The following is a 20577-nucleotide window of genomic DNA, read 5'->3' on the forward strand; positions in this document are numbered from 1 at the left end:
AGTAGGGCACATAACAAAGAAGCGAAAAACAAACCACGTACCACAGCTTAAAATAGTATAAGACTATCACCAACCCAGTGCTCTTGGTCTTAGTGGAAACACTTAAAAAAAAAAAAAAACCTAGACGAATCCTGGCTCCAAGTCAGGTTTGGAATTTAGAACCTTGAACTCTTGTCATTGTCATGTGACCATTTTCAATGTTAGCTTCTAAATGTCCCTCCCTCTTTGAGCTGCCCACATTTGGGGTGTTGTGGCCCACCAAGAAATTGGGGGCAGTGGTGACATGCGAATGAATGCTGTTGTGTCTATAGCCTGGGGTTGCTGAAGACTTGGAGACTGAGGGTTCTGAGCAGGACAGGGTCTTTGGGAGGCTCAAAGAATGACCTCTTAGGCCTAGCCATATCCAACGTGGGGCCAGTGACACATGTGTAAGGGGCCAGGACTTCCTGTCCAGAGGGGTGAAGGGCTGTGGCAGGCAGAAGGAGCAATAGGAGGAGAGACCCCACAGTCCCCTCCTGCAGACCCTTAAAGGTCTCTTTCCTGGGGGATCATGAAGATAATCCCTGGCACTGACTAGTGAAGGGTCCAGCATCCCCAGGAGGCGCTGCCCTGTTTGCCAGCCCTGCCCACGTGTTCTATAGCTGTCCTGGGAGTTGTACATTTTTGTCACTGTGGATGGTCTGGGGAGTGTGTCCAGCCTGTGGGTGTCCCAAATATCCAGGAACTCACTTGCTCTTCCTAGGAGGAATTCTGGGCTATTTTTGGTTTCTAGTAGGTACTGTATATAGTCGCTATGAGTTGGAATCGACTCGATGGCATAGTGTTTGGTTTTCTTTTTCTTTTTTTGGTTTAGTTGGTACTAAGAGTGATTTTTAAAATAATTAAATGTGCTGGTTTGCCCCCACCCCCCCGCCCCCAGATTCCTTGCCAGAGGCCTCCACTGAACTCCAGATCAACACCATCAACTGTCAGCTAAGAATGTGAATGCGGACTGCTTCCTGGGGGAGCCACGTTGTCCAGAGGTAGGCCCACAGACTCCTCCCCTCAGATACGGACTGAGGAGGAAGTATGGGTTTTTCTTTTGAGGTGAAAAAATGGAATTGTGGTTATGTTTTGTTTTTTAAAATCCTTTATCTTTTAGAAACACAGACTGAAATACAAATGAAATGATGTGATGTCTGGGACTTGCTTCAAAATAATATTGGGAGGAAATGGGGAGTTGAGATGAAGCAAGATTGGCCGTGAGTTGTTAATTATTGAGCTAGGTGACAGGTACATGGACGTTTATTATATAATTCTGTCTACTTTTGTTTACATTTAGCAATTTCCATAAGTTAAAAAGAAAGCAGGAGGGTGTGCGCAGGTAAACACAGGGTGCCTTTGGAGTCCAATCAAATTAGGTTTCAGTTTTAGCTCTACCACTCTTATCTGACAAGTTAGACAAGGAGCCTGGCTTCCTCACCTGTAAAATGGGGCTAATCGCGTCTGCTGCAGAGGTTGCTAGGGGAGTTTTTAATGCAACAATGCATGTGAAGCACTTAGCCTGATACCTGGCACCTAATCACCAATAACTCATGTTCCAGCTGAGAGTCTGCACCAGGCCACCACTGGCTGTTGCTCTTTCTGCTGAAGGGGAACTGATTTGGGGTGGGGAGAGGGCAACCAAGGGGGACTTGGAGGCCTACTTCCTGAATCCGGTGGACACACAACCCCCACTTTTGATTTAACTATTCTTGGCTCCGCTTACGATTTTGGTTGGTCTGGATCTTCCTTGGCAGCAGTTTGCAGCTACAATCAGCAGTCAGATTCTTGGGTGTGATTTCTGCCCAAACATCAGGTAGCCAAAGCATTTATTTACTTACTTATTTTTTAACTTTTTGATAAGGAGCCCTGGTGGCACAAAGGTGAAGTGCTTAGCTGCTAACCGAAAGATTGGTGGTTTGAGCCCATCCAGCAGCTGTGCAGGAGAAAGACCTGGCCATCTGCTTCCGTAAAGATTACAGCCTAAAAAACCCTATGGGACAGTTCTACTCTGTCACATGGGGTCACTATGAGTCGAAATCCACAGCACCTAACGACAACAATAACAACTTTTTTGAATAAGTATAGATTGATAGGAAGTTGCAAAAAATATTCCAGGGACCCCATGTACCCTCCATCCTGTTTCTCCCAATGGTAACAACTGCCGTATAACTAGAGTACAGCATCATAACCAGTGAGATGACACTGGTACAATCCGTAGAGCTTATTCAGATTTCACCAGGTTTACGTGCCCTTATTTTTGTGTGTTTATTTCTGTGCAGCTTTATCCCACGTGTAAATTCATGTAGCCACCACTGCAATTAAGATCCAGACCTGTTCCATCATCACCAAGGAATTCCTTCATGGGAAACATTTATTACTCAAAATAGAAATAGCTTTTTTTGTTTTTAAATTAAATAAATTTTATGCAGAAGCATGTCTACCACAGCATCAAACATGATTGACTTTACATCATGCTTTCCACATTTTCATATGATCTGGTTTTTGTTTTTACAATGAGCGTATGCCATTTAGACAAAAGCCATAAAGCTATTATTGATTTTTTTTTTTCATCACTTGAAATCTACCACCCAGATACATCCCTGTTGTCATTTTGGTGGAACCTCTTTCCAGACTTTTTTCTAGCTTTGTTCGTCTGCTCTTCCCTCCGACTTTCTCCATGTTCTCAGAAGACATTTTCTGGAGACTCTCCAAGGAAGGCAGATAGAGGCCTTTTGGGCGCTTGCCCTCTCAGAGGCTTTTGAGAAGAGGGGTCTTGAATGTTCAGAGAAGAACTAGATCAATATCTGCTTCTTCCTTTTCACTTGGTTTTGAAACCACGCCTCTCCCTGCCGCCACCCCTCTGCTTCCCTTTCGGCATGGGGAGGTGTGTAGGTCATGGATTCGGCCTTCTAAGAAAGCATGCACAGTTTGGATTCTCTGGCCTGCGGCTCTCTGAATGTAGGCAGGTCTCTGTTTTTCCTGCTAGTAATTCTGGTAATCACACCTAACGTTTATCACACGCTTTCCCTGTGCCAGGCCCTGTGTCAAGCATTTTACTATGAATGATTTCTGTGAATCCTTGGAGCAACCCATTGGGGTAGGTATTATCATCATCCCTATTTCTCAGACAAGGAGGATGAGGCTTGGAGAGGTTAAATATCTTTCTTGGGTCAGTGGCTGGTATGTGGAAGAGCTGGGACTTGAGACCAAACTCTGTGCATCTGACCACTAGCCTACCCTGCCTCCCATCAGTAACAGCTGCCATTAACCCAGAGTATCTTGTGTCTTCTCATAGGTGAGCCCAGGCCAGAATGGGGGACTCCAGGGACCTGTGCCCTCACCTTGACTCCATAGGGGAGGTGACCAAAGAGGATTTGCTGCTCAAAGCTAAGGTAAAGGGGGCGAGGCACACACCAGGGCCATGTTGCCGGGATACACTGTTTTTAGGCAGTAGAAGAACTGGCTCCCCAGCTGTCTTGGCTCAGCCTTTTGTATAAATGGAAAAGCTGGCTTCTGTTTGGGAGGCCCTCTTCCTGGGGCTGTGTTCTAATAGCCATTAATTATCATTGAGAGCAGTCCATTTGGGAGCCACTAATGCGCTCTGCCCATTAGCTGTTGGAGCGGGTGCACAGAGCCTTTCTGAGGCAGGGAATGAGTCATGCTTTCTGAGTCCACCGACATTTACAACGTGACCTGAGGAGGGCTTGGGGCTGTCTGAGATGATGCGGACCTCATCTGGGCTGGGGAGGCTTATTTTGTTAAAAAATGAAACAGTGTAAGAAGACAAATGGTAAGAAGTCCCACCCCACTCCCGTGCCCACCCTCCCCACCCTACTCTCAGGTAACCACTTCCATTGGCTTTTTTTTTTTTTAATCTCTTCAGAGTTTCTTTTTGCAAATATAAGCAAATCCACTTGATTTTTAGTTTTCATCTTTCTTACATAAAAGGTAGCATACTATGGACACTGCTCCATAACTTGCTTTATTCAATAACAGTATATGTTAGGGGTCTTTCGAGATAAGTATATGCAGTGTTCTCATTGTTTTCTTTGTCTTTAAGTTGCATCATACTTCCTTGTGTGGACATGGTAACTAATCCTGTATGGATGGACACTTGGGCTGTTTGCAGTACAAATGATACTGCTATGCACAGCCTCGTGGAAACATCATTTTGTATGTGCGTAGTTATGTGTGGGCCACAGTGAGGTAATTGGGTCAGATTCCTAGAGAGATTACCTGGTGTTCTCTCCGGGTACCCTACTGCTGGTCCTTTAGCCTCACTGCACCAGTGGGTTTTTGGTGGCCCTTGCCTGAGCTGCTTTAGCCATGGGCCTGGGTGAGGGATCCAGTTCCTCTAAGTACCTGTAGCTTCTTTTGAGATGATTTCACTTCTTGTGTGGCCTGAGGGAGGGTGACAGTGAGGCTCTGGTGCATTTGCACTGCCTGATGCTGGGTTTCTTTCTGAGTCTACACAAAGGAAGAGGTGAGGCACGCTGAGAGGATTTTCCCTACAAAAGAGGCAGGAAGTAGAGGCACCTGAGAGCAGGGAGGAGATGAAAAAGGTGGAGGAAGGAGGCAGCACACAGGAAGACTAGGGCAGAACAGGCAGCCTTCTGGAAGTTTGTTGGTGCTTCTGGGGCAGAGAGATCAAGAATGATTGGAGGTGTCTCAGGGCCAGCATTTCAAAGATTGTGCATGTCTTGAACACCTCAAAGATATAAAATTTACAAAATAAAATCAACGTTGTTTTAAAACGCCCAGACAGGGCAAAGATATGAACAGGTAGTTCATGATGGAGGAAATGCAAATGGCCAAGAAACTTTTGAAAAAAGATGTTCACCTTCGCTAGTTGTCAAGGATATTACTAATGAAAACAAGACGACACCATTTTGGAGATGGGCAGAAGTAGAGACTGGTCAGAGTCAGAGCCGATAGTGATGGAGGGAAATGGGCCACTCACGCTGTGGTGGGTCTGGGAATTACCATAAGCTTTTTTTTTTTTTTTAGGGAGGCAATTCCACTTCCTAGAATTTATCCAGTAGAAATGTAATTACCAGTTATAAAGGTCCAAATACAGCAGTATTTATTATTGTGTATAAAAGGAAAAATTAAAAAAAAAAAAATGGTGGCAGCCTGAATATTTATCAGGAAGGAAATAGGTGAATAAATTATGGTGTGCCCATACTGTGGGACACTGTGCAGTGACTAAAAAGAATGAGATATAGTCTCTGTGTATAGATAGACTTAGAAGGATGCCCATAAATAGGTGAAAAAAGCATTTTGCAGAGAAATATATATATAGCTTGGTTTTATTAAAAATCACAGACCCCCAAATCTATGCGTATGTGCTTGCATAAGAAGAAAATACAGAGGGATGGCCCCAAATTATTAGCAGCATGTATGTGTTGTTTGAATTGTTACAGCAAGTATACAATACTTCTATAATTCAGATAACAGAAATGAAGAAAACCTGAGAAGGTGGGGCAAATTGTGAAATTAGAAAATCATGAAAGATTGCAAATTCGGAAAGGTGAGAGGCTAAGGAGGTCGACTGATCTCTTACCACCCCTGCAGCATCAGGACCTTCAGTCACAGATTGCAGATCTCAGCTTTTGTGGGGTAGCTGCTTCACCTCAACCCTAATGAGAGCTCAGTGTTCAGGTCCTTTACGAATGCAGACGGAATCTGGGTTTAGTGAGAGTGAAAAATTCCTGTGATACCCTGTGAGCTGACATGGCCACCCTCAGGGGATTACTTTGTCTTTCTGGGCTCCTTGGCTTCATCTTTTGACCCTGCTGGTCACTGAGTGGCCATCCCCACTCTGCACCTCAATTTCTCATCTGTAAAATGGGCATATTGCTGGGTCCTACTGTACAGCCTATGGTGGGTCTTATATGAGCAACATGTAAAGAACTTAGCTGGGTGGTTGGCTTGGCCTAATAGGTCAGCTCTTGCTCTAGTTGAGCTTGATTGTGTAACTGTTATCAGCGTTTGGGAGCCTTGATAGCTCAGTGGTTAAGAGCTTGGCTGCTAACCAAAAGGTTGGCAGTTTGAATCCACCAACCGCTCCTTGGAAACTAGGGGGCAGTTCTATTCTGCCCTACAGCGCTGCTATGAGTCGGAATCGACTCAATGGCAACGGGTTTATTTTTTCTTTTTTTATCAGAGATTGGTCACTTAGAATTCACCTTAAAACTGATGGCACAGTACACTGGATTTTGCAGGATCTCAATTGGGAACTGGTGCTCTAGATGTGCACAGACAGAATTACTTAGGGTAGTTATTAACAGACCCTGAAGTACAGTGGCTTAAACAAGATAGAAGTATATTTTTCTCTCACAGAATAGTCCAGAAGTACGTAGGGGTGACATTCTTAATTGGTGGTTTTCATCTCTGGGTCCAAGGTGGCTGCTTCAGCTCTGACTCTCACATCTGCATTGCAGCTAATGGAAAAGAGGGAAAGAGCAAGGGTTGTTCACAACTGACGAGTAGCATACACCACGTCCACTCCCATGTGGCTAGAACCTTGCCACTTGTTCACAGTGAGCCACAAGGGAGGCTGGGAAATATAGTCTGTAATCAGGGGGTCATGGCTCAACTTAAATTCATGCGTTTATTTTTAAAGCAAGAAGAGGAGAAAGATGTTGATGGACAAGGAGCAGATTCTGTCACCCAAGCCACCAGGAGCTTAGGTGATTTCTGAGGTCAACAGATATAGTGGTATCCTAATTTGCACCAGGAACTGTGCATACTCTGGGTACACAAAACAGACCACCTCTCTCTCCTGGAGCCCATAGCCTAGATGGGAAGAAAGACGTAGTAGACAGGAGAGTAGCAGGTTGATGAGAGAGTATATTCAGGAGTCTGTTTGTTTATTTAAGTTCTAAGTAATTGTATTGGAAAATGTTTTCACAGATACATAGTAAAAAAAAAATTCCATCAAGTGTAAAGTCTCTCTCCTACTCCTGCCCCATGGGGAAGCTAATTTAGATTGGTAGGCTGATGAGGGCCTTTCTGAGGCACCTGTAGGATGTGTAAGCATCGGCCAGGTGGAACAGGTGTGTGGCGCACTCCAGGCAGGAGCAGCACTCTTGCTTAGTGAGAAAGCCTTTTGGTCAGCTCACGCATTGCTCTTTCTCATCTTCACCCACACAGGGAACCTGTCAGTCCTGTGGTGTTGCTGGTCCGAACCTATGGGCCTGTCTCCAGGTAAAGTATCCTTGTATCTTATGGATACTGTCACTGTGGGCTGGAAACATCTGCCCCTGGTTGCCACAGAGGGAAATGTCAGCCAGGGACGGGCATTGGACATTGCAGTGCAGTTCCCAAGTCCAAGCCAAGAGGGCACCAGAGTCAACAAGTCCCTGGGCTAGCCTCCCTGGCAGCCATTAAAAATAACAAGAGAATAAAGCCAGTTAGACAGTATAGGCTGAATGGTCCCATCTTTGTAAAAAGTCAAAACAAAACTCTCTATACTTGCATGTATATACAAGAGTTGATGCAAGATGTGTTGGGTTTGAACCCTGGCACTCCCTCTTACTAGCTATCTGACCTCTCTCTTTTGGGCCTTCATTTCCTCATCTATAAACTGGGGCCCTAACACTGATGATGGTGCCCTCCTTACGGGGTTAGGGCAGAATTTGACGAGATGATGCCTGTGATGTGCTTAGCATGATTGTGCATGGCTCGTACAAAGTATCCAGTAAAATCTGGTCATGTTTTTTGATTATTATTGCTTATTAAAAAGAGTAAAAGTAGATATGGCACTTTTCTTTGGGCAATGAAATTACAGGTAATTTTTTTTTATCGTTTTTTCTCTGTGACTTTTTGGTATTTTCCAAAGTTTCTATAAGTATGTATTACATTTTATAGTCATAGTGAAAATGATTACTACTTAAAATTTCTTAAAAAGAAAAGAAAAAAGAGACAGCACTGGGGGTGAAGACATCACAGTCCAAGTCAGTCTTTGCAGAAGACACAGGGGCCCCCAGTGGGATTCTGGCTTCTTCTCTTTGGGCAATAGTAGAATGTTTACTATATGCAAGGCACTATTCTGAGCACTGAGAGGACAAGAAGTGTGAGATGTGGTCCTATTTCCTGGAAGCCTCTGGTCCCCCTGGAGAGACAGGAGACTCATGAAGCAAATGACACATCCTTTATGAGGCCCTCACCAACCCGGGCAGTGTTGATCACAAGTGAAAATGACCCCGTATGTTCCTATGGAGAAGCAGGCATGGTTGTTGTTGGCTCCTGGCTAGGGTGGAGGCCTGCAGTGAGGTGGCACTTAAACTGGGGTTTGGAGGATGGGTAGATTTGGGATGGGAGAGTACAGGGCCAAAGAAAGGGGGATATGTGGGCACCACTGTGGAGCACTGGGTCAGCACTGGGCCCCAACCTCTTCCACACCTTCTTTTGAACACCTGATCCCCCATTTTAAAATGCCTGTGAGGCCTGGGATTTCCCACCAAAAGTGTGGGCCCCAGTAACTGGCCCATTAGAAAGTGAGAGTCTGGGAGATAGTTTGGTATAAAAGGGTTGTGTAGAGGGAGAGAGGGTCTGAACCCCAAGCAGTCTGGCCTCAGCTTTGCCCAGGCCCCAGCTCTGACCCTTGCCTGGCCTTCTCTCAGGAGAGCAGCAGCCCAGGGCAAACTGCCTGTGTCACTCAGAGGGCAGGGGCAGTGTAGGATGGTGGCCATCCCTGCCCAGTGAGAACTTCAGGGTGGCAGAGCCTCAATCCCTTGTGGGCCCTGTAGTGTAGATATAGGGAATGTGGAGTCAGAGACTCATTGTTCTGACACTGTCCTCTTGGCCACCCCTGACCCACTCTCCTTTCTCCCCAGATTGCCTGCCCCTATGTTGGCTGTGGAGAGTCCTTTGATGACCACAGCACCATCCATGCACAGGTGAGTGTGGTAACCGAGAGCATGGGCTCTGCCCTCAGACAGCCGTGGGCTCAAACCCCAGATCCTGCCACCTACTAGCTCCATATACATGCTCTGGGTCTCAGTGATTGCGTCTGTAAAATGGGGCATATTCATAGCACGGTTCCTCTAAAGCAGGAGATAATTCAGGTAAAAGGACTTAGCACATTGTATGCATCCAATCAATGGTAGCCGTTGGTCTTCCTGATGGGAAGGTTAGCAAATACAGAGCTTGCAGACCTCCATCCCAACAGAGCCTCTTCATGAGGCCCAGAGAGCCCCACTGCGGGCTCAGGGCTCCTGTTAGGCTTGTATATCCTTGACCTTATTTTGGATCTTGTTGTTGTTAGTTGCTGTCAAGTCGTTTCCGACTCATGTCGATCCCATGTGTGCAGAGTAGAAAAGCTCCATAGGATTTTGAAGGCTGTGACCTTTCAGAAGCAGATCGCCAGGCCTGTCTTCCAAGGTGCTTCTGGGTGGATCTTACCTTTAGGTAAAAAAACACAACTTGACGGTGAACCTGACCACGTTCCGGGTGTGGTGTTATGCCTGTGAGAAGGAGGTGTTCCTGGAGCAGCGGCTGGTGGCCCCCCCACCAGCTCCCTCACCCAAGTTCTCAGAACAGGTAAGGGGCGTGTAATGGGGTCAGTAGGTTGTGAGACTGCATCAGATGGCCAGGGGGCAGCGTGACTCATGCATTGGTGGAATACCAGACATAGTCTGTTCCTGGGTCACCAGCATCCATAGGTGACTTTGAGGCACTCTTGTCAGCAAATGCTTGCTGAGCTCCAACTACCTACCAAGGCTTGTGTGAGGTGATAAGGATGAAAGGTGACTAAGGGTAGGACCTCCCTTCAAAGAGCTCACAGACCAGGATAGGCAGACATGAAATGTGTGTTATCAGTCAGTGTGGTGAGTGCAGTTGTTGGGGTGGGCCTGGGAGCTGTGGGGTCTCATTTTCTGGACGCTTTGGTGAGAATGCAGACACCCTTCAAGCTTATAGAAAGGGGCTTCATGAGGTTACAGATGGCTACTGGCAATCCCAAATCTAAAAATGTATTCCGAGGGAATAACGAGCCAACCAATAGTCACTGCAGCCTACATCTGCAGGGAGAACACCTGGAAACCATCTGGGTGTTATACCAACTATATAATGTTCCCTTAGAGCTGTGGAATGGGTGCAGCAGTCAGAGTGAAACCATCTGGGTGTTATACCAACTAGATAATGTTCCCTTAGAGCAGTAGAATGGGTGCAGCAGTCAGAGTTGGGGCTTAGCGAGCTCACACATCTGAGGGCCTCAGCCCAGTGACTACCCTCAGGTAATGGTCAGTAAATCGTAGTTGTCAGAACTTCCTGCTAGAGTAGAAACTCCAGGGAGGCCGGGACTTTGCTTATTGTGGTATCTTCTCCACACTAGAACAGTGACTGTCACATAAGTAGATGTTAAGTAAAATGTTTATTAAATACAATTGTGAACATGGTAGATGTTTATGACTTTACAAAAAAGGCTATAAAACAATATACAGCTACCCCTCACTTATCAACTCTCTCGTTATCTGACATTTCGCATTTACAACAAAAGTAAAAATTCTATTATTCGACTATTTTGCGCATTAACGACATATGTCCGGCAGTAATGAACGCCAAGGTGCAAGGTGAGAATAACACTGCCTGTGATGGTTAAGATTACATGTCAACTTGCCTAGGTGGTGATTCTCAGTGGTTTGGCAGTTATGTAATGACACAGTTTGTGGTTATGTAATGATGTAGTCATCTTCCATTTAGTTGTGTTATCATCTTCCGTTTTCACACAATGCCAATTTTCAAATAACGACCCGGTCTTTGCAACCTAATCAAGTTGATAAGTGAGGAGCAGATGTATACAGTATCCCATTTTTGTAATATATATGTAATAATATGCATATCTAATATATATTAATAACAATATATATATACACATATAAACTGTTAACAGTGGTTATCTCAAGAAAATTGGATTGCATGTTTTTGTGTTTTATGTTTCCGGTATTTTTTCTAAATTTATTATAAATAAAATACATTATTGTTATTCATTGTTGTAAATGAAATACAAGTTAAGGAGTTCCCCACGTGAAGCCACCAACTAATATCAGGATGGGGCTATGGGGTTGTGGGGCTGGGCTTCCTTCCTCCAGCAGGTACATGGGCCTCTGACCTCAACCCCTCTCCCTGTCACCTCCTTGTTTTTACTCACTCTGGGTCTTTAACACAGGACTCTCCACCACCCTCTCACCCTCTGAAAGCTGTCCCTATCGCTGTGGCTGACGAAGGAGAGTCTGAGTCAGAGGACGATGACTTGAAACCTCGAGGTAACAGCCCCCAAGATGGAGAAAGCTTTTGGGGCCTTGGCGGGGGCTGGGAAGCGCTGGGGTATTTGTCTCCACATGCGCTGTGCCACCATGGACAGGGAAGGATGGGATGATAACGTACAGGCGTGGTGGCTCCCCCTTGAGTGCCATGAGGGCTAGTCTACATCCAAGCTGAGGCTACCCAGCTGAGTCCTGGAGGCCTGGCAGTCCTCATCCCCACTCCCAGCCATGTGCCCTTGGGCCAGCCAGCCCCCTACACCTTGGCCTCCTCATCTGTACAGTGCAGACAGTGGGCTGGGCTGGGTTGAAGGGTGAAGAGTCCATATATTTAGTACACTCAGTTAACCATAGCTTCCATGGACAAGAGCTGGAAAGATTTCTGAAGTGAAACACCAGCCACCCATGTCCTGCTCTAGTTGAGTCCTGGGGGTTGTAAGCTACAGCCCCCTCTGAGTGTGAACTTGGGGGTTTCCTTGCCAGGACAGTACCCTCACACCCCCGCCCCCATTGTGTTGTTACCTAGGTCTCACAGGCATGAAGAACCTTGGAAACTCCTGCTACATGAATGCAGCCCTGCAGGCCCTATCTAACTGGTAGGTTGTCACCTTGTGGGGAAAGGGGGGTGCTGGGAGCTGTTCCTGGCAAAGCCCTGGAAACAGCAGCAGGAGCCCCGGGGCTGTGCTGCTCTTATTGCCCATGGTTGTGAGTAGTTGTAAAAAAAAAAAAATTTTTTTTTTTTTACGGTTCAAAATCCCTAAAATACACATGCTCTCTGACCCAGCAGTCCCTCCTACTGTAATTTATTCTAAGAAGATAATCAGAGGTGTTGAGAAGTTTGTATATAAGGATGTTTATCAATCTGTTGTTTATTGGAAACAAAAACCAAAAAACAAACCGACTGCCAAGGAGTTGGTTCTGACTCATAGTGACCCTGTAGGACACAGTAGAACTGCCCTATAGGGTTTCAAAGGCTATATATCTTTACGGAAGCAGACTGCTACTTTCTCCTGTGGAGTAGCTAGTAGGTTTAAACTGCCAGCCTTTCGTGCTTTAGCCACTACACCACCAGGGCTCCTTATTGAAAACAAGGGATTGGTAAGTTCATTGTGGCCCAGCCTTACAGTGTAACAAAAATGTAAGTCACTAAAAATGATGTATATAAAAAAAAAAATTCAGTACTTATTGAAGTGGAAAGGGGTTCACGATATGGTAAGTGGAAAAAATAGGAGGTTATAATATTTTGCATGGTGCAATCCCATTTTTTGGAGAAAACACTAACTTTCATCTAGAATAGGCTGTAAACTCCATGAAGCCGGGGTGTCTGCTGTGGCTGGCACAGGGTCTCCCACCTAGTGGGGATTCAGTTTATGTCTGAAGAAGGAAGGACTGGATATGTATATACAGATAAGTCTGGAAGGATATGCCCCAAAATGTTCAGAGTAGCTCTCCATAGGTGGTAGGATTGTGGTCAATTTTTATTTTTGCTTACCTATATTTTCTAATTTTTCTATGTTAAATGTATATTTCTTATATAATAAGATAATTTTTAAAACCATAAGGAAGCGAGGAGCAAGGGGGACGCCTTCAGGTCCACGAAGGGTTTCCAAGGAATGGGCTGGCAGGAAGAGCAGGCTCTGATTCCTCCCTCATTGATACGGTAGCAGCCACCTGGCCCCTTGGGCCCTCCTTCAGGGAGCTCACATCTACTTCACAGAGGAAAGGATGGGGTCCTTTTGGCTATCCATTGGCATTCCTGGGTCTGGGGGCCACTGCCTGTCCCTACATGAGCACCCAGGGCTTTTGCTTCTCTGCCTAGCTCTTTCTGAATGATGCTATCTGCCCCTTCTTTTCTGATCTTGCTCACTCCCCCTGCCCCCAGCCCTCCACTGACCCAGTTCTTCTTGGAGTGTGGAGGCCTGGTGCGTACAGACAAGAAGCCAGCCCTGTGCAAAAGTTACCAGAAGCTGGTCTCTGAGGTCTGGCACAAGAAACGGTGAGTGAGTCCTTGCCCTCAGGGAAAGGCGTGGGGATGGGGAGTTTTATTAACTCCCCACTGCCCCCCCATCCCACCCCCCTTTACTGAGCACTTCCTGTGCACTTGGTTCCAAACCAGGTGCTTGACTTACTTTGCCCTGTGTGACACTTAGCAAGCCTGTGAGGTGCAGGTCATATCTAACCCTGTTTTACAAACAGGAAACTGAAGTTCAGAGAGATTTAAACATCTTCCTCATGGTCATACAGATTGTGAAAGGTGGAGCTAGAATTTGAACCTGGTGTTGATCCTGCCCCAGAAACATGTCCTAACCAGTCCAAGTTCCTGGCTGCCACTGTGACCGTGAGAGATACTCAGAAACCAGGGGCAGTGCTGATTGGGCAGGGCCTTCTAGGTCAGTGTGAAATGAATGTAAAGACTAGGAGCTTGGATCAGATCTGTTCCTCTGGGAAAATTCAAAGTTGGGAATAATTTACAATGAGCACACAGAAACATATTAAATGTAAAAGCGGATTGGAAAGCAGTGTGATGCAATATAATCCTAGTTTTGGAAGAAACAGTTTATTTAAGCATACACTGGCATGTACTTTCGTATATGTGTCTGTATTTTCACAGAAAAATCTGCAAATCTTCATGGCAGTTATCGCTGGGTGGTGGGATTACTGGTGATGTTTCTTTGTTGTGCTTTTCTGAAATTTTAAATTTTTTACTAGTGAAAATATGTTTCTTCTGAAATTAGAAAAACCTCTATAACTATACTTTTTAAATGAAAACAGTTTTTAAAGTGGGTTTGTTGTGAACTAGCTAGAAATTATGTCTTCCCAGTCAAGAGCTCTGTCTGCTTGAAGCAGCTATGACTTGGTATTTTCCTTCTTGAGCGTAGAGATGTGTGAGCCTGCGGGGGCTCCTGACAGGGTAGGCACTTCCCAGTTTCAGTTAAACTCCACTGAGTCTGGTCCAGCCTTACTGGCTGCCTGCCTGCCTCTCACAGGATTGAGTAGCTTAGGGCAGGCCACCTGGACTAATGGGTTTGGTTTTCCAACAGCCCAAGCTATGTGGTTCCCACCAGCCTGTCTCATGGGATCAAGTTGGTCAACCCGATGTTCCGAGGTTATGCCCAGCAGGTAGGCCATCTGAACTGCCCAGGGGATACCAAGGGCCATTACCTACCAGGCCTGGCTTTGAAGGCAAAACCGGAGTGGAAAATAGCAACAACAACTAACCTTTGCCAGGCGTGTCTTAAATACCAGGCCCTCACTGCCTGGGCACTTTATGTGCATGAGGACATTGGAGCATCCCAGCAACCTTCTGAGGCAGGTACTCCTGGTATTTACAGATGGGGAAACTGAGGCTCAGGGGGCCAAGTCACTTGCCTGGGTCACATAGCTGATAAGTAGCAGAAAGGAAGTTTGAACTCAGTCTAACTCCAGAGTCTTAGCACTGCATTCAAAATGGCACACAGCTTTCTTGCTCCTTAAACTATAGGCAGAATTTATTTCACTTTCATTAAAATTTTTTAATCTAGAGAACCTCTTTGAAACCAGCCGTTATCTTTATGTTTTATAAAATCATGGCACCAAGATGAAGCAGAATGTACCAGGTCTATGTCTTAGCCCCGAGCTGAGCTGATAGTTTACATGGCCTAGTTCCCTGCCCCAGACTGCATTCAGCCTAGGCTTTCACTGCTGGGGTGTGGGGTGGGGCTGGGCCTGCTTGGTTATCTTTTGTGCTGATTGAATTTAGGACCAGGGATAGAGCAGGGATGCCTTGGGTCTTTCTATCTGCCCCCTCCCCTGCCTCCTGTTCCTTCCTGGGCATTTCTCTACCCACCCCTCAGTTGGGCCTGTCCAGCCTGAACACCAGGCTCCTCCCTGAGAAGCCCAGCGCTGCCTGAACACCACCCTTTTGGGGAAGTGATAACATCCAGAGTGATTGAGATTCCACCACCTGCCGTTTATTAAGTAGTCACTATGTAAGTGTCACATAATAAGTACAGCCCTGTTTAGTCCTCTCAGAGCTCTCATGAAGTAAGGAGTGAGGCTCAGAGAGGTTCTGCTGCTTGCCCAGGTCACACAGCACTAGCAGCAGGGATGGGATGCAAACCTCACTGAGCTCTGCTCTCCCCATAGCACCTCCCTCACTCTTTGTACAATGTCCCCTGCTGGGTCTTGGTCTCTTGGTGAGGACACTGAGTGGGGATGCTTGGCTGCTGTGTGACAGCCATCTGGACTCCAGGACGAGCCCCACTTGCTCCTGGTTCTCAGACGAAATGCAGAGAGCATGTCTGAATCTGAAACGTAGACCCAGTTGTGGGCCCCTCTTAGTGGGCAGATGATGCTATCGTGCTTCTGCCTAGATTGAGATTTTGGCAATGGACACATAGTACTTTTGTTAAAAGGAAGAGCCAATAAGAGAACTAGACGGCATATCGAAGACCTCATTCTTAAAAGAAACTTTCAGTGCATCCGACACAGGACTCTCTTTTCTCCCACATCCCCGTAACTCAAGCAAGTGGTTAATTGCTCTTGGTGTCTGACACTTTTCCTAAGGAAATCCATCCAATGTGTTCCTTTTTCTCTGCTACAACTAAAAGAACAAGATATCTGCTTGTGATACTTGTTACAGCAGCCCTGGATAACTAAGACAGAACACCCTGGAGGGCGTGGGTGCTTGGCTGGGCCTGGCCACTACAGGACCCTGGCTCATGTGGGTGAGGAGCTGGGCTGGGGTGGGGGCTGCTTCTGACATCAGGGTCAGAGAGTGTGAGGGTCAGAGTAGGACTTTGAAGCCAGGTCCTCCTCCAGGGGCCCAGCCACCACCACTGACCGTTGCTAGCAGTTAATGGGTGGCTACAGTCATCACCCTTTAGCCTTTCAAAGCACTTCTTGTGTTGTGTGCACAGCTCTGGGCTGGGCTCAGTGGGCAGGCTGTCCAGAGGCCTCCCTGGTTTGGAGACATGGTCATAGAGGAGTCAGAATAAAGTCAATGAGGCTGTGACTTGAGCACCCAGCTAGCCTGTAGGTGACAGTGTCGTCAGCCTTGCACAGGTGTGCAGGAAGCTGGGGTTCTGGGGTTCCCTGCCCCCCTGCCCCAGCCTGTGTGTGCTTCAGTGTTGCAATGGCAACGGAAGGCATGGGCACACACAGGCTGCAGACAAGTGAGGGGCTTGGGTGCTGGCAGAGCATGGAGAGCCAGAGGAAGGGCTGATGACGTGGGTGGCCTGGCCCTGCTCGGGATACCTGCTGGTGTGGAACTCGGCTGTGCCCTCCCTGTGCATGGCCCCTCAGTGCCACTCCCTCATCCTCCAGGGTGTTCTGTCTTAGTTATCTAGGGCTGCTGTAACAGAAGTATCACAAGCAGGTATCTTTAACAAAGAGAAATTTATTCTCTCATACTTTAAGAGGCTAGAAGTCCAAATTCAGGGCGCCAGCTCTAGCAGGGGGAAGCCTTTCTCTCTGTTGTTTCTTTGGGAAGGTCCTTGTCATTAATCTTTTCTGGTTGAGGAGCTTCTCAGTGCAGGGACCCCGGGTCCAAAGGATGCGCTATTCTTCTGACTCTTGTTTCTTGGTGGTATGAGATCCCCATGTCTCTGCTCGCTTCTCTCTTTTATAACTCAAAAGAGATTTGTTTAAGATACAACCTAATTTTGTAGATTGCCTCATTAATACAACCGCCACTAATCCCACCTCGTTAACATCATAGAGGTAGGATTTACAACATGTAGGAAAATCACATCAGATGACAAAATGGTGGACAGATAATCACACAGTACTGGGAATCATGGACTAGCCAAGTTGACACACATTTTTGGAGGGGTCACAATTCAATTCATAACATGCTCCTTGCCCACCCCCACTGGCCTGGCCTGTAGGAAGCAAGTACACTTTAGTGGCTGAATGTCATCCATCCTCTCTGGACTTCCACACTGATTTTGAAGCAGAGTTGCAGGTGGTTAAGAGCATAAGCTGTGGAGTCAGATGGATCTCGGTTCAGATCTCGGCTCTGTCACGCTATAGCTGGATGACCTGGGAGAAGTCTCTTGACGTCTCTGAGCCTCAGTCTCCTCAGTAAAATGGGGGTTAGGATGGGACTGCCTAGACAGTCTGCTGTAAGGAGTTGATTAGATCGTCTGCACAAGGCACCCACGAGGCAGTCGCTAAATGGAAGCAGCTGGCACCCTTGTCAGCAGAAGCAGTGGGGTGCCTGTGGCCAGTGCCTCCTGGTGACACAGCCCCTGGTTCTAGGACACCCAGGAGTTCCTGCGCTGCCTGATGGACCAGCTGCACGAGGAGCTCAAGGAGCCAGAGGTGGCAGCAGCGGTGACAGCAGCAGTGGCAGAGGCTCGGGACTCTGACTCAAGTGACACAGACGACAAGCGGGAGGGCGACCGGAGCCCATCAGAGGACGAGTTCCTCTCTTGTGACTCAAGCAGTGACCGGGGTGAGGGTGACGGGCAGGGTCGTGGTGGGGGCGGCTCGCAGGCCGAGACAGAGCTGCTGATCCCGGATGAGGCGGGCCGCGCCATATCTGAGAAGGAGCGGATGAAGGACCGGAAGTTCTCCTGGGGCCAGCAGCGCACAAACTCCGAACAAGTGGACGAGGACGCTGATGTGGACACTGCTATGGCTGCCCTTGATGAACAGTCCACAGAGACTCTGCCACCATCGCCACGTTCTGCCAGCCCCTGCAGGACGCCAGGTATCAGACAGCCAGGGGCTGCTCGGGGCTGCTGGGAGGAAGCACACCAGTTGGAGCAGCAGCTCCATTTGTTTGGCACCTACTGTGTGCCAGGCATCACCAGGCAGTAGCCCACTTAGTCTTCCCAGCCACCCTGGGAGGTGGAGCCTACCACTAGCCCCAGCTTATAGGTGAGAAACCAACCTCAGATTTCACTAAGATTTCACTTAGCTATAAAGCTGGAAACAGACTCAGAGCCCCACCTGCAGCCCTGAGCCTTCAGCTGGGAAAGTGAAGTGTGTGGACAGCTCCATCTCAACATGCTTGGGGCCGGTATGGGTACAGGATACAGGGGACACACGGGGTTCAGGCCTTAGTCCTGTTAAAAGCTGCTGGCAGGTCCTCTTCCTGATCAGGCCCTGGAGCTGGCTTGGGGACCCTGGCCTGGCTGGCTTGGCTGCCCAGGTCCCAGGACAGTCCCCTTTCTGTCCCCAGAGCCAGACAATGACGCCCAGATGTGCAGCTCCTCTCGCCCCTGCAGCCCCGTCCACAAGCTGTCCAGCACCCCTCCTCGTGCAAGTCCTGTGAGAATGGGGCCATCATATGTGCTCAAGAAAGGTTCGGAGGAATGGAGCGGAGGGGTAGACCAGCATACTATCTGCATGTGTGCTCTGGGCTAGGAGTGGAAATAGTGCCTGTGGCTGCCATTTTCAAGCACTGGTTGCTAGGGGCTGGGCTGCGTACTTCTCACACAGCATCTCTGAGCTCATAGCACCACAAGGACATGTGTGATGCCCCATTTTACAGATGATAACACCGAGGTGAATTGTAGCCCCAGTCACGTGACTCATAAAGATTTGACCCTCTATCCTGGCAAAGGAAGCCCCAGTGCCCATCCCTTGCCCCAGACAGACAGGTGGAGGTTGGGCCTAGTCCCATGCTGTGCCCCCAGCCCAGGTCCTGACCAGCGGCAGTCGGAGGCGGAAGGAGCAGCGCTACCGCAGTGTCATCTCAGACATCTTCGACGGCTCCATCCTCAGCCTTGTGCAGTGCCTCACCTGTGACCGGGTGAGTGTTTCTGGAATGAGGAAGGACTGCCAGCAGCCTCAGTAGTACTCACTCCGGCTGGGAGTGGTGGGAGAGGTTCTTTCCTGGCTCTTTCTACTTTTCTACAGGGGGAGGGCCTGGCTGCTGGGCTCCTAGGGCATGGAATGCATGCCCTCTCCCCTACACTGCCATCTAGTGGCTGGAATTTATAGTGCGGCTGCTGTTCAGTCAGGGTAGGGCAGGACCCTGGAAGGTGGAGACCCAGGCTGACCTTCTACCCCACAGGTGTCCACCACAGTGGAGACATTCCAGGACCTTTCACTGCCCATTCCTGGCAAGGAAGACCTGGCCAAGCTCCACTCGGCCATCTACCAGAATGTGCCGGCCAAGCCAGGCACCTGTGGGGACAGCTACGCCGCCCAGGGTTGGCTTGCCTTCATTGTGGAATATATCCGACGGTATGTCCACCTTCATACCCACTGGGAAAATGGGACGGGCCCTGGCCTGGCGTTCCTGGCACGCACAGTCTGGGCAAGAGACGGAACTTCAGCAAAATACAAGCTTTTGCAAGGTCCAGGGAGATTCTGACAGGGAGCTTGAGGCTGTAGGATACATTCAGTTAGGGGGTGGTTCCTTGGCCACATTGGGACTGCATGGATGGTCCCCTTTTGGAACCAAAGGATGGGCCTGTGGAATTGGAGGACAAGAACGGGAAGCGTGACTGAGAGGCAGCTAGAAGCAGGGCAGCAGCTGGAGTGTGCAGGCAGGTCTGCTGAGCCCTCACTGCGTGCTGTGATGGGAGCTTTACCTGCACGACGTCAGGGGCCCATACAGCCACCCAGGGGAGGGGACACTGTGATCATTGGCCCTCACAGATGAGGACAGCGAGTGTGGGGAGAAGTGAAGTCACTTGCCCAAAGACACGTAGCTGGTGGCACCAGGGTTTGAACCCAGGCGTCTGACTCCACACCTGTGCTCTTTCTGCCCACTATGCCAGACTACCTTCCTGATGGGTCCTTCTGAGGCTCGGGCCTGGAGCAAACCCAAGTCCCCCAGTCGTCTTCTTGCCCGGGACCTGGCAGCACCACTGCCACCCCCTTTCTGTCTCCATAGGTTCGTGGTATCCTGTACCCCCAGCTGGTTTTGGGGGCCTGTCGTCACCCTGGAGGACTGCCTCGCTGCCTTTTTTGCTGCCGATGAGCTGAAGGGTGAGTGGACTGGGCTGCTGGGAACCCCTGGCGGTTCTCAGAGCTTTGTCTGGATCCTCGTGCAAACGCACACAGTCCACTGCTCAGGGAAATGTACAGGGTAAGATTTGTAGTATACACCCCAGGTTTTGCTTCAGAAATGGATACGTTAATGCCCCCCTGCCCGCCCCCACGCTTGTGTCTGAGCCTGAGGCTGTGTGCTCTGCGCCTCTCGCTGTCTTGCAGTTTAACTCCGGGCGGTAACCAGGCTCTAAGTTTTGCCCATTTGATGGGCAAAATGATATCTTGCCTTAATTTTTGCATTTCCTTGATTATGGATGGGGTTGAACATTCTTTTTCTATAAGTGTACTGGCTATT

The 20577-nt window shown here is 48.3% G+C and overlaps 1 protein-coding gene across 2 annotated transcripts in view; it reads left to right on the plus strand.

Annotated features, from left to right (window-relative positions):
- The window catches only part of USP20 (ubiquitin specific peptidase 20), a 47077-nt gene that overhangs the window by 17394 nt on the left and 9106 nt on the right, over positions 1-20577 (plus strand). For both annotated transcript variants that reach the window (XM_049896984.1, XM_049896985.1), the window contains exons 2-15: positions 920-1022; positions 3320-3416; positions 7180-7233; positions 8865-8927; positions 9439-9570; positions 11198-11294; positions 11818-11887; positions 13174-13287; positions 14333-14411; positions 17532-17985; positions 18460-18582; positions 18917-19032; positions 19297-19469; positions 20125-20219. In XM_049896984.1, coding sequence (XP_049752941.1) covers positions 3336-3416; positions 7180-7233; positions 8865-8927; positions 9439-9570; positions 11198-11294; positions 11818-11887; positions 13174-13287; positions 14333-14411; positions 17532-17985; positions 18460-18582; positions 18917-19032; positions 19297-19469; positions 20125-20219 — 1651 coding nt within the window. In that variant the 5' untranslated portion in view covers positions 920-1022; positions 3320-3335. The remainder of the gene's footprint in view (positions 1-919; positions 1023-3319; positions 3417-7179; positions 7234-8864; positions 8928-9438; positions 9571-11197; positions 11295-11817; positions 11888-13173; positions 13288-14332; positions 14412-17531; positions 17986-18459; positions 18583-18916; positions 19033-19296; positions 19470-20124; positions 20220-20577) is intronic.

This window comes from Elephas maximus, chromosome 9 (assembly GCF_024166365.1).
Source record: "Elephas maximus indicus isolate mEleMax1 chromosome 9, mEleMax1 primary haplotype, whole genome shotgun sequence".
NCBI classification, from domain to species: domain Eukaryota; kingdom Metazoa; phylum Chordata; class Mammalia; order Proboscidea; family Elephantidae; genus Elephas; species Elephas maximus.